Below are 21,657 nucleotides of genomic sequence, written 5' to 3'. Positions count from 1 at the left end.
TGTATAAGCGAATTAGGAGACAGTTTGATCAGCCGCCTTAGGTTGCCTGCAGATCATGCAGTCGTTTATCGTTCAGTAAAGAAGATCAAAATATATTTCAAAATGCTTTGGAAAAGATCTCTGTGTGGTACGAAAATTCGCAACTGACCCTAAATAATGAAAAGTGTGACGTCATCCAAGTGAGTGCTAAAACAAATCCGTTAAAGTTCGGTTTCGCGATAAATCGGTCAATTCTAAAGGCCGTAAATTCAACTAAATACCTAGGAACTACAATTACGAACAATTCAGAATGAGATTTTCACCCCGCAGCGGAGTGTACGCTGATATGAAACTTTCTGGAAGATTAAAACTGTGTGCCGGACCGAGACTCGAAATCGGGACTTTTACCTTTCGCCCGCAAGTGCTCTACCATCTGAGCTACCCAAGCACGACTCACGCCCCGTCCTCACAGCTTTACTTCTGTCAGTGCCTCGTCTGGTACCTTCCAAACTTTACAGAAGCTCTCCTGCGAACCTTGCACAACTAGCACTCCTGAAAGAAAGGATATTGCGGAGATATGGCTTACCCACAGCCTCGGGGATGTTTCAAGAATGAGATTTTCACTCTGCAGCGGAGTGTTCGCTGATATGAAACTTCCTGGCAGATTAAAACTGTGTGCCGGACCGAGACTCGAACTCGGGACTTTTGCCTTTCGCAGGAGATCTTCTGTAAAGGTTGGAAGGTATGAGACGAGGTATTGGCAGAACTAAAGCTGTGAGGACGGGGCATGAGTCGTGCTTGGGTAGCTCAGATGGTAGAGCACTTGCCCGCAAAAGGCAAAGGTCCCGAGTTCGAGTCTCGGTCCGGCACACAGTTTTAATGTGCCAGGAAGTTTCACGAACAATTCAAGTTGGAAAGAACACACAGAAAACGTGGGTCACGCTGACCAAAGACTGCCTTTTATTGGCAGAACACTTAGAAGATACCACAGATCTGCTAAAGAGAGGCCGGCTGCTGTGGCCGAGCGGTTCTAGGCGCTTCAGTCCGGAAACGCGCTGCTGCTACGGTCGCAGGTTCTAATCCTGCCTCGGACATGGGTGTATGTGATGTCCTTAGGTTAGTTAGGTTTAAGTAGTTGTAAGTCTAGGGGACTGAAGACCTCAGATGTTAAGTCTCATAGTGCTTAGAGCCATTTGAACCATTTTTTGCTAAAGAGAATGCCCACACTACGCTCGTCTGTTCTCTTTTGGAGTACTGCTGTGCGGTGTGGGATCCTTCCCAAACAGGATTAAAGGAGAACATCGAGAAAGTTCAAAGAAGAGCAGCACGTTTCTTGTTATCAAGCCATAGGAGAGAGAGTGTCATGGACATGATAAAGGATTTGGGATGGACACGTTAAAACAAAGACGGTTCTCCTTGCGGTAGGATATTCTCTTGAATTTTCAATCACCATCTTTCTTCTCTGAATGCGAAAATTTTTTCTGACGCCGACCTACGTAGGGAGAAACGATCATCATAATAAAATAAGGGAAATCTTAGCTTGCACGCGAAGACATAGGTGTTCGTTTGTCCACGCGGTTTTTCGAGAATGGAATAACAGAATTATTGTGAAAGTGGTTCCATGAATCCTCTGCCAGGCACTTAAGTGTGATTTGCAGAATACTCATGAAGATTTAAATGTAGAACCCCGCAGCCATACAGGGCCAGATGTTACGTCCCATTCACTTCCTGACTTAATACACAGTCTACTACACAATTGCTCACATCACATGACTCAACAAACTCTTTTTCATAAATGGGGAAAGGTGGTATCGGACCAGTTGCCATCAATTACTTGAATCGATTTTACTCGTCTTTGCACTTCTAAGGCAGAACGTTTCCCTAACCTACCAAAAAGCGTGCAAGAGAAATGAATCCAGCCATGTCCAGTTTCCTGACAGACAGAAACTGAGATTGTCCATAAAATTATGTGTCGATTGACACTTGTCGTGGTTTGATACGATCATTATTTCAAAATCGGATTCAATTACTTGGTAGATAAATGGTATCAAACGGATTTCCTCGGCAGTTGGGGACCACCGAAGGCTTACCTGACCAAGGGATTGTCGTCTCGTGGGGGCGGAGTATTTTCCGAACCCCGAAATAATTATTTCGAACCTTTGCAACACGGCGAAAATCTACAAAGGCTCCGCAAAACGTTATTCTAAAATTTGTGCCACAGCTGCTTCGCAAAGGAGGGACAACAGAGCCTCTGAGGCATCCCACTCTTCTCGGAATTGTCGCCACTCCGGTAACCTCTGAGCTATTAGGCCTTGCTTAGCTGTCGGGAAGATAACTGCCGCCTTAGTTAGGTTGACCAAGGGGCCCACTTCCTGCTGTCGTATGCATACTGTGGAGTAGCGGCCGCGATAACGAAGTGGTTACATTTGTGCTTACTATCTCAAACGGTCGCAGGTCTATTAGGCTGATGCATAAGGTCGCAGCGTTTTCCTTTTTTTTTTTTTGTATGTTGGTATTCCGGTCGCTATCGACTGTAATTTTCTGTTCGTACTTCACTGTTCCTATTTGAGTTTACACGGTGTCATTTTCTCTTACGGAGATAGTGGATGGCGCTGAGGACGCTCGAAAACGGAGTGCCAGACGGAAAAATCGGAACATTTCCGCGTTTGAACGAACGAAAAAACGAACGAGAAAATGGCTGACATTGAGATAAGTGTCCAAGGAATAGAAAAGAAACTGAAATCACTCAACAGAGGAAAGTCCACAGGACCTGACGGGATACCAATTCGATTCTATACAGAGTACGCTAAAGAACCTGCCTCCCTTCTAACAGCCGTGTACCGCAAGTCTCTAGGGGAACGGAAGGATCTAAATGATTGGAAAAGAGCACAGGTAGTTCCAGTTTTCAAGAAGGGTCGTCGAGCAGACGCGCAAAAATATAGGCCTATATCTCTGACATCGATCTGTTGTAGAATTTTAGAACATGTTTTTTTACTCGCGTATTATGTCATTTCTGGAAACACAGAATCTTCTCTGTAGGAATCAACATCGATTCCGAAAACAGCGATCGTGTGAGACCCAACTTGATTTATTTGTTCATGAGACAAAGAAAATATTAGGTACAGGCTCCCAGGTAGATGCCATTTTCCTTGACTTCCGGAAGGCGTTCGATACAGTTTCGCACTGTCACCTGATAAAGTAAGAGCCTACGGAATATCAGACCAGCTGTGTGGCTGGATTGAAAATTTTTTAGCAAACAGAACACAGCATGTTGTTCTCAATGGAGAGACGTCTACAGACGTTAAAGTAACGTCTGGGGTGCCAAAGGGGAGTGTTATGGGACCATTGCTTTTAACAATATATATAAATGATCTAGTAGATAGTGTCGGAAGTTCCATGCTGCTTTTCGCGGATGATGCTGTAGTGTACAGAGAAGTTGCAGCATTAGAAAATTGCAGCGAAATGCAGGTAGATCTGCAGCGGTTAGGCACTTGGTGCAGAGAATGGGTACTTGCCCTTAACATAGACAAATGTAATGTATTGCTAATACATAGAAAGAAGGATCCTTTATTGTATGATTACATGATAGCGGAACAAACACTGGTAGCAGTTACTACTGAAAAATATCTGGGAGTATGCGTACGGAACGATTTGAAGTGAAATGATCACATAAAATTAATAGTTGGTAAGGCTGGTGCCAGGTTGAGATTCATTGGGAGAGTCCTTAGAAAATGTAGTCCATCAACATAGGAGGTGGCTTACAAAACACTCGTTCGACCTATGCTTGAGTATTGCTCATCAGTGTGGGATCCGTACCAGGTCGGGTTGACAGAGGCGATGAGAAGATCCAAAGAAGATGGTTCAAATGATTCAAATGGTTCTGAGCACTATGGGACTTAACATCTGTGGTCATCAGTCCCCTAGAACTTAGAACTACTTAAACCTAACTAACCTAAGGACTTCACACACATCCATGCCCGAGGCAGGATTCGAACCTGCGACCGTGCGGTCACGCGGTTCCAGACTGAAGCGCTAAAACCGCACGGCCACACAGGCCGGCTCCGAAGAAGAGCGGCGTGTTTCGTCACAAGGTTATTTGGCAAGCGTGATAGCGTTACGGAGATTTTTAGCAAACTCAAGTGACAGACTCTGCAAGAGAGTCGCTCTGCATCGCGGTGTAGCTTGCTGTCTAGGATTCGAGAGGGTGCTTTTCTGGATGAGGTATCGAATATATTGCTTCCCCCTACTTATACCTCCCGAAGAGATCACGAATGTAAAATTAGAGAGATTCGAACGCGCACGGAGGTTTTCCGGCAGTCGTTCTTCTCGCGAACCATACGCGACTGTGTCAGGAAAGGGAGGTAATGACAGTGACACGTAAAGCGCCCTCCGCCGCACACCGTTGGGTGGCTTGCAGACTATAAATGTAGATGTAGATGTAGCAGTTACAGCAGCGGAGGCAGCCAGAAACATTTGCACTGTGCGTGGGAATAGTGCCCATGGATAGAGAAGGAAATAAAATGGTTTTCTCGTTTGAAAGAGGATCGTTTTCACATTAGTGACTGTTGAGATTTCATGAAGATCGTTTAAACGCATTAATTCACAATGGTCAACGTTAGTATACCCGAGAACTGTCAACTGCGATGAGCTGCGATCATTTCGCCATCGTCGGACGTTTGCATACTGCTTTGTATGCAACCCCTAAGGTCCCAAAATCGGGTGGATGGATATCGTATGCTCTAAGCCAAAATCACAAAAATCAACGGGTGGCCAAATGTCCATCTCTGCTTGCTCGTCTTTAGCTGACTCATGAACAACACCGATCACTCCAATCCTTTACGTTAACAGAAGGAAAATAAAGAAATGGCTGAGACCAAACAAAGTAGTCAGTCCCGGTAGAAAGACGTGTGCGTATCCACAAAAGATAATGTTATGTACACGGTGGAACACCGACGGTGTGGTGTACTACGAATTGCTTTCCCGACGCGTAACCATCACTGCTGACATTTGCTGTTAACAACTGAGATGTCCAACAGACGAAGTCCAAAAACAACGACCAGGAAGACTGCGTGGAAGTTGTGTTACTCCAAGATGACGCCTGCCCTCATTCTGCTAGACTGACAAGAAAAAATATACAGGAGGTGGGTTGAGAAATCATTCGCCAAGCCCATGGAGTGTGAGTTTGTACGATGTACGTCTGTCATTTAAATATGTAACTGCTGTCGTAGTAGAATTGAACAACGTTCCACACTTACAGTGATGTATATAACGCTACTGAATAAAGGAAAGTTTACGATTCTTTTTTGTCTTTGGTGTACTTTGATTGTGACAGTATGACATTTAGGTCAGGTACTAATGACTACTTTCTTCCAAATAAAAACAACTACAAACAACCTAATAATTTTTAATTCTTCATGCTTTCTCGGCGATCTGTTGACATCTTGGATATTCGGGAATCCAGCCGGATGTTCGCGTCGTTCTCGCACGATATTTCAACAGCGTGCCTCGCTGTCTTCTTCAGGTGCTACCTGAGACTGATCTTTGGGTCGATCGAGTCCAGTATTTATGCCTGGGAGGAGCTGGGCGTTCCCTAATCGGTCCGCGCCGAGTCGAGTGTTCCCTCTGTGGTCCGCGCCCTCCAGACTCGGCTTCAATGGACCCCTCCAGTCGCGGATGTTCCGACTGCCGTCCGCGCCCGTTTTGGCCGTCCGCAACGGTTGTGGAAGTCATCTGAGGTGTGTCACACCCGATCTGAGATGTTGGGTACTCTGTCTCTACTATGGTTTCCACGTCCGTTTCGTGCTGGACGCTCCATAATCGGTCCTCGATGTGTCATATGTTCTGTCTGCGGTCCGCGCCCGCCAGACGCGGCTATTTTGACCCTTTCTGGTCGCTGTTGAAATATCGTGCGAGAACGACGCGAGTATCCGGCTGGATTCCCGAATGTCCAATATGTCAACAGACCCCTGGGAAAGTATGAAGAATTACATCAGAAGACTTTATGGGGAGGAGATGTACTGCAACATCAAGAAGCTAGATAAGCTTCAACAAAGGAAAGGGAGGATGCTGAGTTCTCTCAGTTTCCTGCTGAGATGCAGAGAGGGGCAAGTAGCTTCAGTGTTCGCTAGGATCAAGTATCACGTTAACTCCAAAGCAGCAAGCAGGATCAAACACCGAGCTAGTCTAGTTAGAGAGTAGTTGTTAGAGAGATGGTGCGCGACTTGCGCCACCGACTGGATGGTAAGTCCAGGGATTTGCTGTATCTTCACCTAACTATAGCAGCTTCCTTGACCGCTCAAGACTGGCACCAGGTTGACGATGCCTTCTGGTCTCTAGCAGAATGCACAAGAAAGAAGTCAATACCATGCCAACTAGCGAAGTTTGAGCGCCTCAACAACAAGGTGCAACAGAGGTGCAACAGAGTGGGGACACACGCACAGTGGTAAATCTTAGTGACAAGCAGCTTGATGAGACCACCTTAAAAGTACGAAGTAAGAGCCTCAATTTCCCAATGATACCTAGAAACGTGCCTGTCGCAGCCTTCGTCAGTGCAGTTGAGCAAATGGCCAACATGCTAGCTTCTAGTGTGGCCGAAGAGATACCTGCAGGGCGCTCACAAAGACCAAGCCACCCAAATCCAACATTTCTGGTGGTGAAAGGATGGCACTGAGGCGACTCCGGGAGGATGACAGCATTGTGGTGATGCCCGCAGACAAGGGGAACTCTACAGTCATCCTAAAGAAACCAGAATATGGCAGAAAGGTGGAACACCTTCTGGAGGATCCTGTATACAGGTCAATAGGAAGCGACCCTACAGAGAAAGTGGACAAAAAGACCAGGGCTCTGTTGAAGGGGACGGGCCTGCCTGAACACATCATCAAGAAGCTGCATCCCAAAGCGCCAGCACCACCTTGATTCTATGGACTCCCCAAGGTTCACAAGGATGGAGTTTCTGTGCGACCTATTGTCAGCAATATTGGCGCAGCAACCAAACCTACTGCTAAATACCTGAAGAAGATGTTGACACCACATGTGGGTAAATGTGCACATCACATCCGGAACTCAGAGGATTTCCTGCAACAGCTGAGCCAGCAACACATCACAGACACAGACATCATGGTTAGGTTGGATGTGGTGTCTCTCTTCACACGGGTACCACTGAAGGAGTCACTTGAGCTTATTGGAGAGAAGTTCTTTGGGGCTCTCCTTGACTTATTCAGGCAGGTGCTGACCTTGACGTACTTCCTATATGGGGGTCCAGTTTACGAACAAGCAGAAGGGTTGGCGATGTGGGGCCCTCTATCACCAGTGGTGGCCAACCTATTTATGGAAAGGTTTGAAGAGGAGGCACTCTCTTCAGCCACATATCAACCCTAGTGCATTTTTTATGATGATACCTTTGTCATCTGGCCCCATGGTAGAGAGAAGTTAGATGAATTCCTGCTACATCTGAACTCTTGCCATCCTAATAGTCAGTTCACAGTGCAAATGGAGAAGGGTGGACTACTTCCATTCTTGGGTGTTCTAGTGAAGAGAAAGGCAGATTTCACATTTGGACATAGTGTGTACCGCAAACCTATGCACACCGACTTATACCTCCAAGCCAGCAGTTGCCACCATCCGGCACAGAAGAATGGAGTGCTCAAAACACTGGTCCACAAAGCACAAACTCCGTCAGATCCTGATGCTTTGACCACAGAAATAGAACACTTATGATCAGTGTTCAGCAGGAATGGGTACTCCTCTAGAGATATCCAGAAGGCAGTTCAACCTGCCAATCAGCCAAAGGATCAAGAAGAAGAACCAGAAGAGGCAAAGAAGATGGCATACCTGCCATATGCCGGACCTATCTCTGCCAAAATCAGCAGGATTATCCAGAAATATAACATCAAGAGCATATTTTGCCCATCCACCAAAATTGGGGCTGTGTTGGGGAATGTAAACGATGACCTGGGGCTATGCAAGCCAGGTATTTACAACATACCATGCCACTGTGGGATGTCATACATTGGCCAGACCACCAGAACTGTGGACATCAGGTGTAAAGAACACCAAAGACACACCAGACTCAGACAGATAACTAAGTCAACCATAGCAGTGCATTGTCTGGAACTTGGTCACTCAATGGATTGCGATGACGCCAAGATTGTGACACAGACCTCAAGACTTGGGGACAGTGTCATTAAAGAAACCATTGAGATTAAGGTCACAGATAATCAAATCAACCGTGACTCGGAATACCAAATCAGCACTGCCTGGAATCCAGCAATTGAGCTTGTGAAAACTCAACGCAGGGCACTCTGGGATTCTACAAGTAATAGAAGCGGAGACCGAGAGAACAGCCGTGAGACAAGGTGTCGGCCATTAGAGACCAGATCTGACACACCCCAGATCATGAACTCGACTTCAGAAGACGGCCAGGCCGGGCACGGACGGCAGTCGGAACACCGGCGACTGGAGGGGTCCATTGAAGCCGAGCCTGGAGGGCGCGGACCACAGAGGGAACACTCGACTCGGCGCGGACCGAAGACGGAACGCCCAGCTCCTTCCAGGCATAAATACTGCATTCGATCGACCCAAAGACCAGTCTCAGGTAGCACCTGAAGAAGACAGCGAGGCACGCTGTTGAAATATCGTGCGAGAACGACGCGAATATTCGGCCGGATTCTCGAATATCCAAGATGTCAACCTAATAATTTGTTTAACAAAATCAACTACACTAAGTGGTCAATGGTACTAGGACAACTAGAAAGAAATTAGTCATGGTAACAGAAATAACCAAAAAGCAGTCTGTGAGCAATAACCAGTAAATGAAAATGACATCAAAAAATGGCATCAACATAGACTATCAGTGGTAAACAAGGACTTTTAGCTAAAGCAGCCAGTACATGGATAGGACTTAGCATCTGGGCACGTGTCCCTCTACTGCTGGCTCGGTATGCGCGATGTATTACATTAACCACCATGATGGTCTTTCACTCAACCTGACGTTATTAATTCCTGTCCGAGTCCATCTGAGATACAACAGCATGCATGTCCCATCTCTTTTGTCATCAGGGAAACTGTAATGAGATATGTGTATGTAGTCATACTGGAGGACTACTAGATGATATAACTTGCTCTGAAGAAGAAAAAGAAAGGGGTCATTAGAGACACGATAGGTTCCCACCACGTTATCACCTGCAAGGCTGATGAACCGATCAGTTATCAGCTACACACAACTATTCCTGACCATGGACAGCCTAATCGCAGTCGTGCAGTATACGATTTCTTCCAATGGGCAGTGTCAAGGTAGAGATTCCATCTTCCGACATCACACTGCCAGAAGCGATGAGTATTAGCTTCTCTACGTTCGGAGAATACTTCATGCTGCATGCTTGAAGCTGTTTTACAGCAATGCGACTTTCAGATCCACTTGAAAATAGTCTGGATGCGAAGACTGAGTTCGGTCACAAACTTAAGTAATGTATATATAAATAGAAGGAAATGGAGCAGCTTTAAATTAATAGAACTGATCATCCACATTACTGTACCTACGAAGAACATCAAATTAAGAGGGCTTGTTAAGAAAAAAGTTTCAGACTGGCGATCTGTCTGAAACTTCCTGGCAGATTAAAACTGTTTGCCGGACCAAGAATCGAACTCGGAACCTTTGCCTTTCACAGGCAAGTGCTCTACCAACTGAGCAGGAGAGCTTCTGTAAAGTTTGGAAGGTAGGAGACGAGGAACAGGCAGAAGTAATGCTGTTAGGACGGGGCATAAGTCGTGCTTGGGTAGCCCAGTTGGTAGAGCACTTGCCCGCCAAGGCAAAGGTCCCGAGTTCGAGTCTTGGTCCGTCACACAGTTTTAATCTGCCAGGAAGTTTCATATCAGCGCACACTCCGCTGCAGAGTGAAAATCATTCTGGCTACCTGTCTGTCGTATTATACCTGGACCTGCATCTAAAATCAGTGTAGAAGCTTCCCAATTTTCTTTGTATGATGGTGGTAAAATCGTATATTTAAGTTCAATTTTTGTACAAATATAGCTTAATGACAATTTTTAACCAGACTTTACATTAAATAATGTGTCATAAGTCCATTTAAAGGGGTCTGTGCATGTTGATAGTTGTAAGTGGATATAATGTGCGCATTTCTGGTTGCTACTAGGTCGGTGTACCTGCTGACTATGTTCTCACCAGTGATAGCGGTGAGCCAACTGAGCGCGAACCCTTTCCTGGGGATAGTGGCTCAAGGGGCGGCCGTTTTCGCTGCCTTCTACGTGGTGAACTACTTTGGAGCGAGGTTCGGCCGCCGTTGGCCCAGTGCAGCCAGTGCACTCTTGGCCGCACTGGCCTGTGTCCTCATCTTCTGCCTGTTCACTGGTGAGCCGCGTCCATGTGTCTCTGCTGATTTAGCCTCTATCTTATCTAAAAATTGGATGAAAATCGTAAGAGATTACAGTTAGTTAGTGGTCTAACATTCAGACAGGACTGCCGTGGTAACCAGCTGGGTCAACAATGAGCTGAGTAGAGGTGGAGAAAAGCTAACATACAACCAGCTTGTGTAGAAACTGATGGAGTGATAGTGACAGATTGGAGGTTGGTAAAACGGAGAGAGAAATGAACAGGTTCCTTTGTTTTTAGACAATGTTCGCTTTTTTGTTGCTCTTAGATTGTGACAACAACTAATGCCACACGTTAGACACTGACAAAATTCAATTATAAATGGCCAAGTACAGTAACGTGTGGTCATGATTAATGTACACTGTTACATAATCGAAGGTTTAGTATGCCAACCCCTGAACAAATTTGGTAAGGTGGAAGGTTTCACCTGTCTTCCATCCTGCTTGGCATAATGGCATAGTGGAGAAACCTATTCTGCCCTCAGCAAAGAGTAATGCACTTAATTTCCTATTTAGAGGAATAATTCATTGTAACTGGGTTGATCATGAATGGGATAGCAGATCTTTAGGGGATGGAGGGGGCAGGATACAATACAACAAGTGAGAAAACGATATACTGCCTTAAATGGACACAATAAATACTCAAATATGCTGATAAATGCAGTGTACAGTTCTACAGCTAATCCATAAATTTAATCAGCACGAATAGAACGGCAGAAATGCCGACAATATGATCAACAGTAAAATAAAGACAAGCTGCTGAGATTTGATCTAAATTGCAAGTGTAAGTTATCGCTATTACAATATTCAGCCACTTTGTTGAGAATAACCATAAGGCAAAAAAATAAAAGTAAAAACGTATCAGTTATGGAAAAAGGCTATTTTGTGGTGCTAGATGTTAGTCTTAGTGCTTTACAATTTCTGCTTGTTGCCTGCTGTTGTCCACACAGATATTCTTGTACATGAAACGAAATATTTTTGTAATAAAACTCATTAATACGATTTATTTGAATTAACAGCATCATTTACCATAATCAGCCCTATAATTTTCTAGTCCATTATCAGGGGAACATGGCATTTATGAAAGTAACTGTTTGACGTGAGCACAATATGTAGCTGCAAAATGTAACCAGTATTAAAAGTGGAGACCATCCTCAGCTTATAATTAAATTGAAGCTCAGAACCATGAGTTCAACCCAGAAATCCTTGCTGAGAAAATGTACAAAAAAGAATAATTTTAAGTTACTTCTGTTGCAAGCTGCTGAGGATGCTTATTATAACTACACATAAAATGGTTGTTTAAGAAACAGTGCGAAATTCAATTACATGAGATGAACAACAGTTATTCTACTTTATGAGTTAAGCACTGGGTTGTTAATAACCAAGGATAAATGCTCACATATAGCATGAAGCTTTCACGTAATATGCATCTGCTTGAAAATAACGACTACCACATCCAACTTGCTATGACTATCACTGAGATACATATTCGAAAGCGATAGATTTTAACAGTTAATTCCTCAAAATTTGAACTCATTTTATTTTAGAGCACACTTTAATTAACGTAAGTGTAAAGATAATTTACGATACAAAATATCCATTATATATTACATCATTAGATTTATAGAGGCACATTCTCACTGTGTGTGCTGTAACAAAAAATTGCGATCACATATGGGAGAACTGCACAATAAAATAATAACAACTAAAAGTTACAATTGGTTCCTTTGTACCTATTTTTAATATTGAAAATGCTTTAGAATCTATGCAGAATATATGTTTTTCCTACATCATTCGATCATAGGTTTATTTATTCACATTGTAGTTACACTTGTCAGAAATACATTTAAAGATAGTATCTTCCAGTCACTGTTATTACAATTTTATAAACTTCATGATGCATTGAAGTACAAATATAATAAATTTATAGCTTTTATACTTGTATATTAATTCCCTAGTTCAATCAACACAATATTTATTTTAAGCTAATAATGTCTTTTTAGCTCAGTGTTTGGAGCTCTTGATAGCATTAAATAACTTAGTTTTACTTATCAAAAGTGAAAATGGTTGAGGTAAAAAGGGAGAAGCAGTTAAATGGTGCACCTGCTTTAATTTTAAGTTTTATAGGAAACAATCTCCTGCAAAATATGACACTATGACTGCCAGAGACACAATATAATGTAAATGTAAAAAACATATTTGGGGCATTTCAAACGAATTAAGATGGGATGTATTACATCAACAAAGGAATGCAACCATTTAACAAACTATGGAATCTTAGACTGGAAAATTGTTTAACAAATCTGTAATGATCACATTTCAATTGTTATCATTAAATTATGAACATACATCTTAAACAGCAGAAAAGTGAAATAAAGGGTCAAGAAGATTTACATATGTCATGAATTACAGCTTGAGTGTATTTTTCAGCTATTTCTTCACACTTATGTTTGTGTACGCCAGGCCAGGTTTACATGTCTGCATCAGAAGTAAAGCAACATAAAAAGATAAAAACGAAATTGCACAAACAAAGTTTCAAAAATTCACACAATGGTGTACATGACATGTCTCCTACTGTACTCGAGTATGGTTGTGGTGTTCCTGTTTAATCACTTTTCCAGGGAAGGATCTAATCGTTAATGTGATAGCTCGCTCTATTGCTGCATTTGAATGTATTATGTCTCTATGCACGTTGTAGAATATGGGGTGTCTAGGAAACCTGCGTACTCGGTTCGCTAGATGAACATTCAAACAAATCGCGTTAATGAGTTTTATTACAAAAAGTAAATGACAATACTTAACTTTGACAATCAAATAGATGAGTCGCATGCAAAGGGCGACATGCAAAGTAAGCGGCCTTCTTCAGTATAAACAGTTCCAAGTCTGTGCTACATAGAGTAAACAAGTAATGAGCGTTAACACTTCTGTTCAAGTTGCTAATCTCGAAGCCGATATTGAACTGGCTGTCACCAGTTGGACGCGGCGCTTATGTCCTCTTCACATGGGGGTTGCTGCTATCACGTTGTCGTGCTGGAGAGGGGTCGGTCAGCATGATGTTGGCTGACGTCTTCTCACAGCCATCTCTGGTCTGTTGTTCTCGACTGGCATGCCAGAGCTTGACTTTACACCACAGCAGAATGTATATCTTGTAGCCTCCCAACAGTTTACTTCCGTAACCTCGGAGTAATAAACTTCTCAATAAAAATTGTGGCTCACGTGTAACCTTTCAATAATTAACTGACTGTGAATGTAAACTGGTAAATTTTGGACATCAGCAGTGCTGCATCATGGCTCTGGAAGATCATTCTGAGTAAACTGAAAATTCTTACCTCAATGAAGTCGCCGTATAACGCGTACATATCTGCGCCTACAGGATTTTTTTCTGGCACAGCCCAGTGCAATGCCGGCCGCTAGATTTGTCATGTGTAAAAAGAAAAAACTGATTTTTATTTACGATAATCTGGATGACCACGGACAAGAGAAATTAGTAAAATCTTTAAATTGAAATGAATGATGGTCAAAAGTTATTTTTATAAGGAAGATTATTATTAAAACATTTACATCTACATCTACATGACTACTCTGCAATTCACATTTAAGTGCTTGGCAGAGGGTTCATCGAACCACAATCATACTATCTCTCTACCATTGCACTCCCGAACAGCGCGCGGGAAAAACGAACACCTAAGCCTTTCTGTTCGAGCTCTGATTTCTCTTATTTTATTTTGATGATCGTTCCTACCTATGTAGGTTGGGCTCAACAAAATATTTTCTCATTCGGAAGAGAAAGTTGGTGACTGAAATTTCGTAAATAGATCTCGCCGTGACGAAAAACGTCTTAGCTTTAATGACTTCCATCCCAACTCGCGTATCATATCTGCCACACTCTCTTCCCTATTACGTGGTAATAGAAAATGAGCAGCCCTTTTTTGCACCCTTTCGATGTCCTCCGTCAATCCCACCTGGTAAGGATCCCACACCGCGCAGCAATATTCTAACAGAGGACGAACGAGTGTAGTGTAAGCTGTCTCTTTAGTGGACTTGTTGCATCTTCTAAGTGTCCTGCCAATGAAACGCAACCTTTGGATCGCCTTCCCCACAATATTATCTATGTGGTCTTTCCAACTGAAGTTGTTTGTAATTTTAACACCCAGGTACGTAGTTGAATTGACAGCCTTGAGAATTGTACTATTTATCGAGTAATCGAATTCCAACGCATTTCTTTTGGAACTCGTGTGGATCACCTCACACTTTTCGTTATTTAGCGTCAACTGCCACCTGCCACACCATACAGCAATCTTTTCTAAGTCGCTTTGCAACTTATACTGGTCTTCGGATGACCTTACTAGACGGTAAATTACAGCATCATCTGCGAACAACCTAGGAGAATTGCTCAGATTGTCACCCAGGTCATTTATACAGATCAGGAACAGCAGAGGTCCCAGGACGCTTCCCTGGGGAACACCTGATATCACTTCAGTTTTACTCGATGATTTGCCGTCTATTACTACGAACTGCGACCTTCCTGACAGGAAATCACGAATCCAGTCGCACAACTGAGACGATACCCCACAGGAATTGATATGACAATAGTACAAAATCAGTTGTTACACATTACATATGCGCACGGCTATGAATAGTAATTCTTGGTTTGACCTTTTACTACATCGCTCAGACACCGCCATCAGTATCTATGACCGGCCTAACCTCCCGAATGCGAGCTACTACTCGCACTGTTTCCGACACTGCTCTCTGGTCTGCGATTCTATTATAGCTTACATATCGCAGGCCATCGAAGTTACATCTGCTCGAGTGCGCTAGCAATAAATTCCTTATTCAGCGACCTCTTATCGTCTCTTTCTCAGAACTGAATGTGCAAAAATCCTCTTTCTGCGCAGCACACGTCGAGGGCGCACCCGTCGTGGTGGGGACCTTGCTGATGCAGTTCAGCACCACTGCCAACATGAGCATGACCAACCTGCAGAGCATCGAGCTGCACCCCACGTGCCTGCGTCAGATCGCAACCAGTGTCGAATGGGCTGTCGCCGGGGTTGCCATGTCTGCTCTGCCCTATTTGGCGTTGATGGTACGTGACATGTTAGTTGTAGCACATCAGTAGCTGAAAAAAAAGCACTATTGATCTATTACAAACTTGCTCATCCAAGTTCAGTCGCAGATGCTGCAAGGGAGGTATTTTGGATCATATAGAGATTTACTGTCAGAATTTTGAGAGCACACGATCGAAGAAGCACCAAGTACAATGCTAGTTCCTCCGACGGACACTACTGAACTATCGCGACATCCGTCTGTAATGCGCAATTGACCACTAGATATCAAGAGAAACGGACGATCCAGTGCTAAACGAGGTGTGGAGTATTGTGTTGTCAGTAGAGAAGCAAGAACAGCAGAACCGTACTGTCAGAAGAACTCAATGACCTCGAACGTGGAATGTCACTTCACTTGCCAGAGGTTACAACAGTTAAAAGGCCGCAGAAGTTGAAACTTAGTTCTGCCTTTAGTTCTCTTAAATTGAATGTTGCTCAGTTTGAAAGCTCGTCCATCAGTTCCATCCGGTACATGTGATACCCAGCATGCTGTGCAAAAGTTGAGGCCGAAAATGTTTTTCCTGTGATTGATGTCTCAGAACACACCTAACCTCGTACTGTAAATATCATTCATGAAATGTTCTTCATTCGTAAGATGCGTAACTACCCGCTCGAAGCGAATCATACCTGAAAAATTTGCTGTGTAACAGAGACTAGTTTAAAATGTGGTACACGAGTACAAAAACTGGAATGGTACGCAGCATTCTTAACGATGTGTGAGGTTACTTACCGTTGGCGCATGTTCATTCCGTCTGGCATATTATCTTTCAAGAATACCTCTGGTAACCAATCAAAAACTAGCTTATAAGCAAACCTCATATAAAATTACCCCCGCTCCACTTTGGCATAAAAGATTCTCTGTCCGCTCACCGCTGCGTAGTTTCAGCCAGTGTCGAGAGTCGTGCGTATTCATTTGCGAGTCATTTTAGTGGTGTTTCTTCTGCAGCTTCGGATCAGAATGAGTGATGTTATGCGTAACAGATTTTACGAACTTTTAAGTGAGTCAGTGAATAAGAAGAAGGACAAAAATTTCTATGTAACTGCTGAGCAATATAGTATTCTGTTAATTGAAGTAAAAAATGCAAAAATTCGTTTCCAATAAAAAATATGTTCACTACAGACGTTTGAAGCGATGTCATGTTCTGATCATCGGAGGTGAAGAGAAAGTCATAGCACCGGTGTCTACTGGAAAAGAAGAAATTTGTTATTACGTTCGTTTTGATAAACTGTTTAACGTACTACATGAGACCCACATTGCTATAGACCACGGCGGCCGAACACGGATGGTTGTAGAATTGAATTGTACGTATCCTTCACTTTGTTAATGGTCGAGAGTTTTATAACCAAGTCACTGAAAGTTTATGTGCGTTGTGGAGTGATATAAAGATAGTCCATGGGAAGCTGAGGCACAGTCAGTCTCAGGGATCAGTCGAAAGAGCGAATCAAGAAATCGAAAATATTTTATCAACGTGGATGGGAACAAATGAAAGTTCAGAATGGGATGAAGGGCTAAGGTTTGTGCAAGTTATGAAAAATAGGGCTTATCATGAAGTGATCAGATGTTCACCATGAAGCCATGTTTGAGGTTCCAGTGAAAATGGGCATTGCGACCTCAGTTGTGCCCCATGACTTAATAAAAGAATATAAACACTGAAGACGACTTGGAAAGAATGTTAAACACCACTTCCACTGACTCACAGGAAATTGAAAATGACGGCCAAGGAATTAATGCCAGTGAATCAAGTACTGGAACGGAGGTAGAAAGCGCGGCTGCAGCTGGTGAGGAAGCACCAGAGACACAGGATTTGAGAACAGTCAACAACGAGACACCGGCACCAGCTGATGGTTGTGACGAGACGCTGACAACTACCTGCTGTGTTGGTAAAGTGAAACGGATCCGAGAAGCTGCCAAAGAAGGTCTTCAATTGCAGGCAAAGAAAATGAAGGGAGCCTCATGTAACAAAATTCCAAAACCTTCAGTTAGACAGAATGTGTGAATTATAGTACCGGATGTAGACAGAGCAAAAATCGATGCAAAATCTATAATAGTTGCAGTAGTGATAAATATTGAGGATGACGAATTTTATCAACCTGGTGCCAAAGCTGGTAAACTGATGCCATTGTACACTAGGAACCAATTTACATTGTGCAAGGAAAATTTTATCAACGTCGAAGAAGTAGCAAGAGAAGAAAGTAGTCTACAGGAACTGACTGCTAAACAATCTTTTGTTGGAGGACAAGGGTTCAGAAAATACAATTGCTTAAAAAAGTGTTCAACTAAAAAATGCTTGTGTAAATCGTCTTCCGTGTCATGTAATTCGAACTGCCATGATAATCAAACTTGTTGCAACAAAAATTAACGTTCACAAGGTTATATTTTTTACAACATTTTTACTAAAATGGAATATTGCACTATCATCAAATTGGAATGCAAGAATGTATAAAATACATAAATTTACAATAAATACAAACTATTTCAATACATTGGTAAGCTGATTTTTTAAAATAAATACGGTTTTATCAGTTCATACGAGTACATCCTGAGATTTATCATTGTCTGTTGGTAAAGGTTAAAAATCTATGCATACAATGAGAAATATCGGACTTTTACCACACCATAATGGTATGTCTTACGTTTCACCACTTAATTCTAGAATTCACCAGTCATCTTACTTTTACAGTAACACACACATTCCATAGAAGGTAGATGTCTGCCACTCCCGGACACCTCGTTTTCTGTCGCCCTCCTGATGCATGAGGTGTGTCATTAGCAGCTAATATTTTTCCTGCCATAATTGTTAACATAACACTTCCAAATGAGCCTGACTGAATACTCATAAACAACTTTGTGGCTTTACAATGTTTACCAGCTTTCCGACAGTTATTTGGAACTTCTTCTGCATCATACAATGGACAATGGGCACTCATAAGTTGTTCATATGATCTTAACAAATTGAAGAATAGTGTACAACATCACTATACAACTTATTTTCTGTGTTTATTGTTTGGACACATGTAACTCGTGCCTAAGGTGATGTTGTTGCGGCCATCAACACAGTCGCTATTTTAGTATTTCTGCTACAACTACTACTAATACAGACATGTAGTGTTACAATAGTATTTCAAAGAATTATAATTAAAATTGATTGGACTTACAACTCACATAATGAAATTTGGAACTACATATTCACTGTAAGTTCAGAAAAATCTGATGTGTAGCTGGTTCGTTCCATCGTTACAACGACAAAAAATGCGTTCCTTTTTTCCTTTCACCAGATGCATTTTGCTTTATTGAGGTAAAGCATCATCACTGGTGTGTAACTAAAGATATTTGCAATGTGATTTGTTTTTCAGATAAAAAAACAGTTACTTGAAGATTTGTTGGTTTTGACTTACGGAGATTTCTGCTTGATACCTCGCCAGCAGGGGAATAACAACGACGTCCCGCCACGCTGGGTTGTTGCCAAATTTATTCAAGATGGCGGATCCAAGACGGCGATCATGGATAAGGCAAACGTCACATTGACGTCATGGCGCGAAATTCAAATTGTGGTGGGAAAATAGGTCATCTGAGCTACCTAGACAAACCTAACCCCGCCCCATCTCCACCCCCATCCCCACCCCTTCCTTTACTCACCCATTTGTTAATTGGCGGGAAAAATACTCGGTCTGTGGTGAACTGCTACGTAGAATGGTCATGATTTAATTGTCTCTCACACACGCTGTCCTGATATACAATCAGAACGCCCTCATCGGAGAGAAGGGAGTAAGTGGAGCCCTCATGTGGAGTGAGATATGTCGGAAGAATTATAGCTGTTAGGTCGGATAAATATTGGGGCAGATTTACTTCCTGGAGAGAGAGAGAGAGAGAGAGAGAGAGAGAGAGAGAGAGAGAGATAGAGTAGAAAATTTGTTTGGGAATGGATATGGGGCTATGTTGTTATGAAATACAGAGCGATTCATATACACCTGACCTTCGTCTGAAAGTTCGTAGATACGGGGAAGTTGTTTTAATGTTCTCAACGCCTCTGGGACAACTTGAAGTACTGCTCGTTGCTAGCAAGTTGACTCTTCTTTCTGCGCATGTTGCCCTTTGCCCCGCTTGCTCGGCTCATGTTAGTACAAGTATATAGCCTCGTTGGCCGCTGTGAGTGTGTAGTTCGGGTCGCGCGACAATAACGAGCAAATTAGTGACTCGTTAGCAGTCTTTAACTGGCAGAAACATTCAGTACACACTTCGAGAGCTGGTTTTTATTGTGAAAACACACAGGAGGACAGACTCATTGGTTACGACACGACGGACTTTCTAGAGAGGATTCAAAGTGCGCGATGTTCCAGCGAAACTAAAAATTTTTATCAATTGTAAGAAAGTTGTAGACAACTGTTGAACTAAACGGTCACAGTTGTAAACATAGAGAATCATTGAGTGCAGAAGTCATTGATAATGTTCGGAGGCGCTTGAAATACTCTCCAAGGGAATCGTTGCGTCGACTGAGCCAGGAGACAGGCATTTGACATGGCTGGCACATGTCAGAGAGCTCCCATGAAATCGGCACAGCGACCATACAGAGTGCATGTGGTGCACGCATGCAAGATGCAGATCATGAGAAAGGGAAACGTTACTGACGATGGTTTTGGGGGTTTCTTATCCAGAAATCTTTCCATAATTCACTTTACAGATGATGCATGGTTCCATCTGTCAGATAAACACACCTAACAGGAGGTAACGGGCTGGTGTAAGCCCTCATGTCACTCGTGAAACATCATTGCATGATGCCAGATTCCAAGATTGTTGGTCCCATTTTCTTTGATACGACTGTAGACACTACAGTTTATATGGCATCTTCAATACATTTTTGGAGCAGGTGGGTGATGTTAACTTACAGTGGCTTATTTACAACAAGATGGAGCAAAGTGTCAGACAGCTAGTGCTTCCATGCAACTTGTAACAAGTTTCTATGGTGACCGAATAAACTCAAAAAATTTGTGCCCATCCCCAACCATCTGACCAAACACTCCCCCCCCCCCTCATCCCCAGATATTTTAGTGTGGAGTATCTTGAAAGCTGTGTGTACAAGAGTAGACCAAGGACAACTGTAGAATTTCGTAAGGCCTTTACATATGAAATAAGCAACACTGGCGAAGATGTGTCTCACAGTACCACGCAGGATATGATGAAACGAGTACAGTTGTGCATCGACACTGGTTAATGGCACTTCCAGTGTGGTGTGAGGACTTTATATGTCTGTATGTATGTAATCTCTCAGTTGTATCTTATCTCCAAAAATTGCAAATGTGTCCCATTATTGGTTCAATTGCTATGACTCATTAAAATATTTCAGGTTTATATGGATCGCACTGAATGTCGGTGTAGGGATGTACTACGTTTACAAATTACAGAGGGGGGAATATAAATGCTGAAGTCGAGTTTGCAGATAGTTTAGTAGCTGCTTAAGTGTCCATTGTGTGTCAGGAGAGGTGTGGAATTCGATGAGGGGATAAAGGATCCATATGAGGGATGCTCAAAGATTTAGAGAGAGTAATAGAACGTTGATGGAGAGTACATCCATTCAACACTGGCATAACAGACGACAGGTCGTATCATGGTACATGCGGGGGATAGTGCAGAGGCACAAACCCCACGTTCGCCCAGTTAACAGGTTTCGTAGTTTCAGTCTGGTGCGCACTTATTGTTGGATGTTTGGCAAGGGGGTTTTAGAGTCGAATTAATTCATGCGGAGACATGTCTGTTGTTGGTGTCTTTCATTCTCACTACTTACAACTGTAATTTTCTTCCGCAGAATGACAAGCGACTTCCCTTCGCCATCCTCGCAGCTCTCAACTTTGTGGTGGCGTTTTCCGTGTCGTTCCTGCCGGAATCTGCGCTGCAGCGATTGCCGGAGACGTTACGGGATGGTGCCGTCTTTGGCAGAGGACAGCGTTACTGGAGCTGGAAACCCAAACCGACACCAGAGTACGCCATAGGATAACATGACTTGCTCGTCCTGCTATGAGTGATTAACAGTGCAATCTGTGCTGTATTTCTGATTTGTGAACACTAGCACGAAAACTAAGGCTGACCTGGAGCAGATTATAAATTTCTCGCTGGTGTAAGTAGTGACTCCTCAAAACCAGTTTTTACAAGACGCAGGTAATAATTATAGGACAAATTACCTCCAGCGGCCATCCC

The 21,657-nt window shown here is 43.0% G+C and overlaps 1 protein-coding gene across 1 annotated transcript in view; it reads left to right on the top strand.

The window, feature by feature from the left end:
- LOC126355715 (solute carrier family 22 member 7-like) overlaps positions 1-21,457 on the top strand; it is a 113,464-nt gene extending 92,007 nt beyond the window's left edge. The window contains exons 7-10 of the mRNA XM_050006083.1: positions 10,128-10,342; positions 15,261-15,448; positions 17,168-17,446; positions 21,269-21,457. Coding sequence (XP_049862040.1) covers positions 10,128-10,342; positions 15,261-15,448; positions 17,168-17,446; positions 21,269-21,457 — 871 coding nt within the window. The remainder of the gene's footprint in view (positions 1-10,127; positions 10,343-15,260; positions 15,449-17,167; positions 17,447-21,268) is intronic.
- The last annotated feature ends 200 nt before the right edge of the window (positions 21,458-21,657 follow it).

This window comes from Schistocerca gregaria, chromosome 3, assembly GCF_023897955.1.
Source record: "Schistocerca gregaria isolate iqSchGreg1 chromosome 3, iqSchGreg1.2, whole genome shotgun sequence".
In the NCBI taxonomy this organism is placed as follows: domain Eukaryota; kingdom Metazoa; phylum Arthropoda; class Insecta; order Orthoptera; family Acrididae; genus Schistocerca; species Schistocerca gregaria.
The sequence above is the reverse complement of the archived record's forward strand: the minus strand, read 5'-3'. Positions and strand labels throughout refer to the sequence as shown.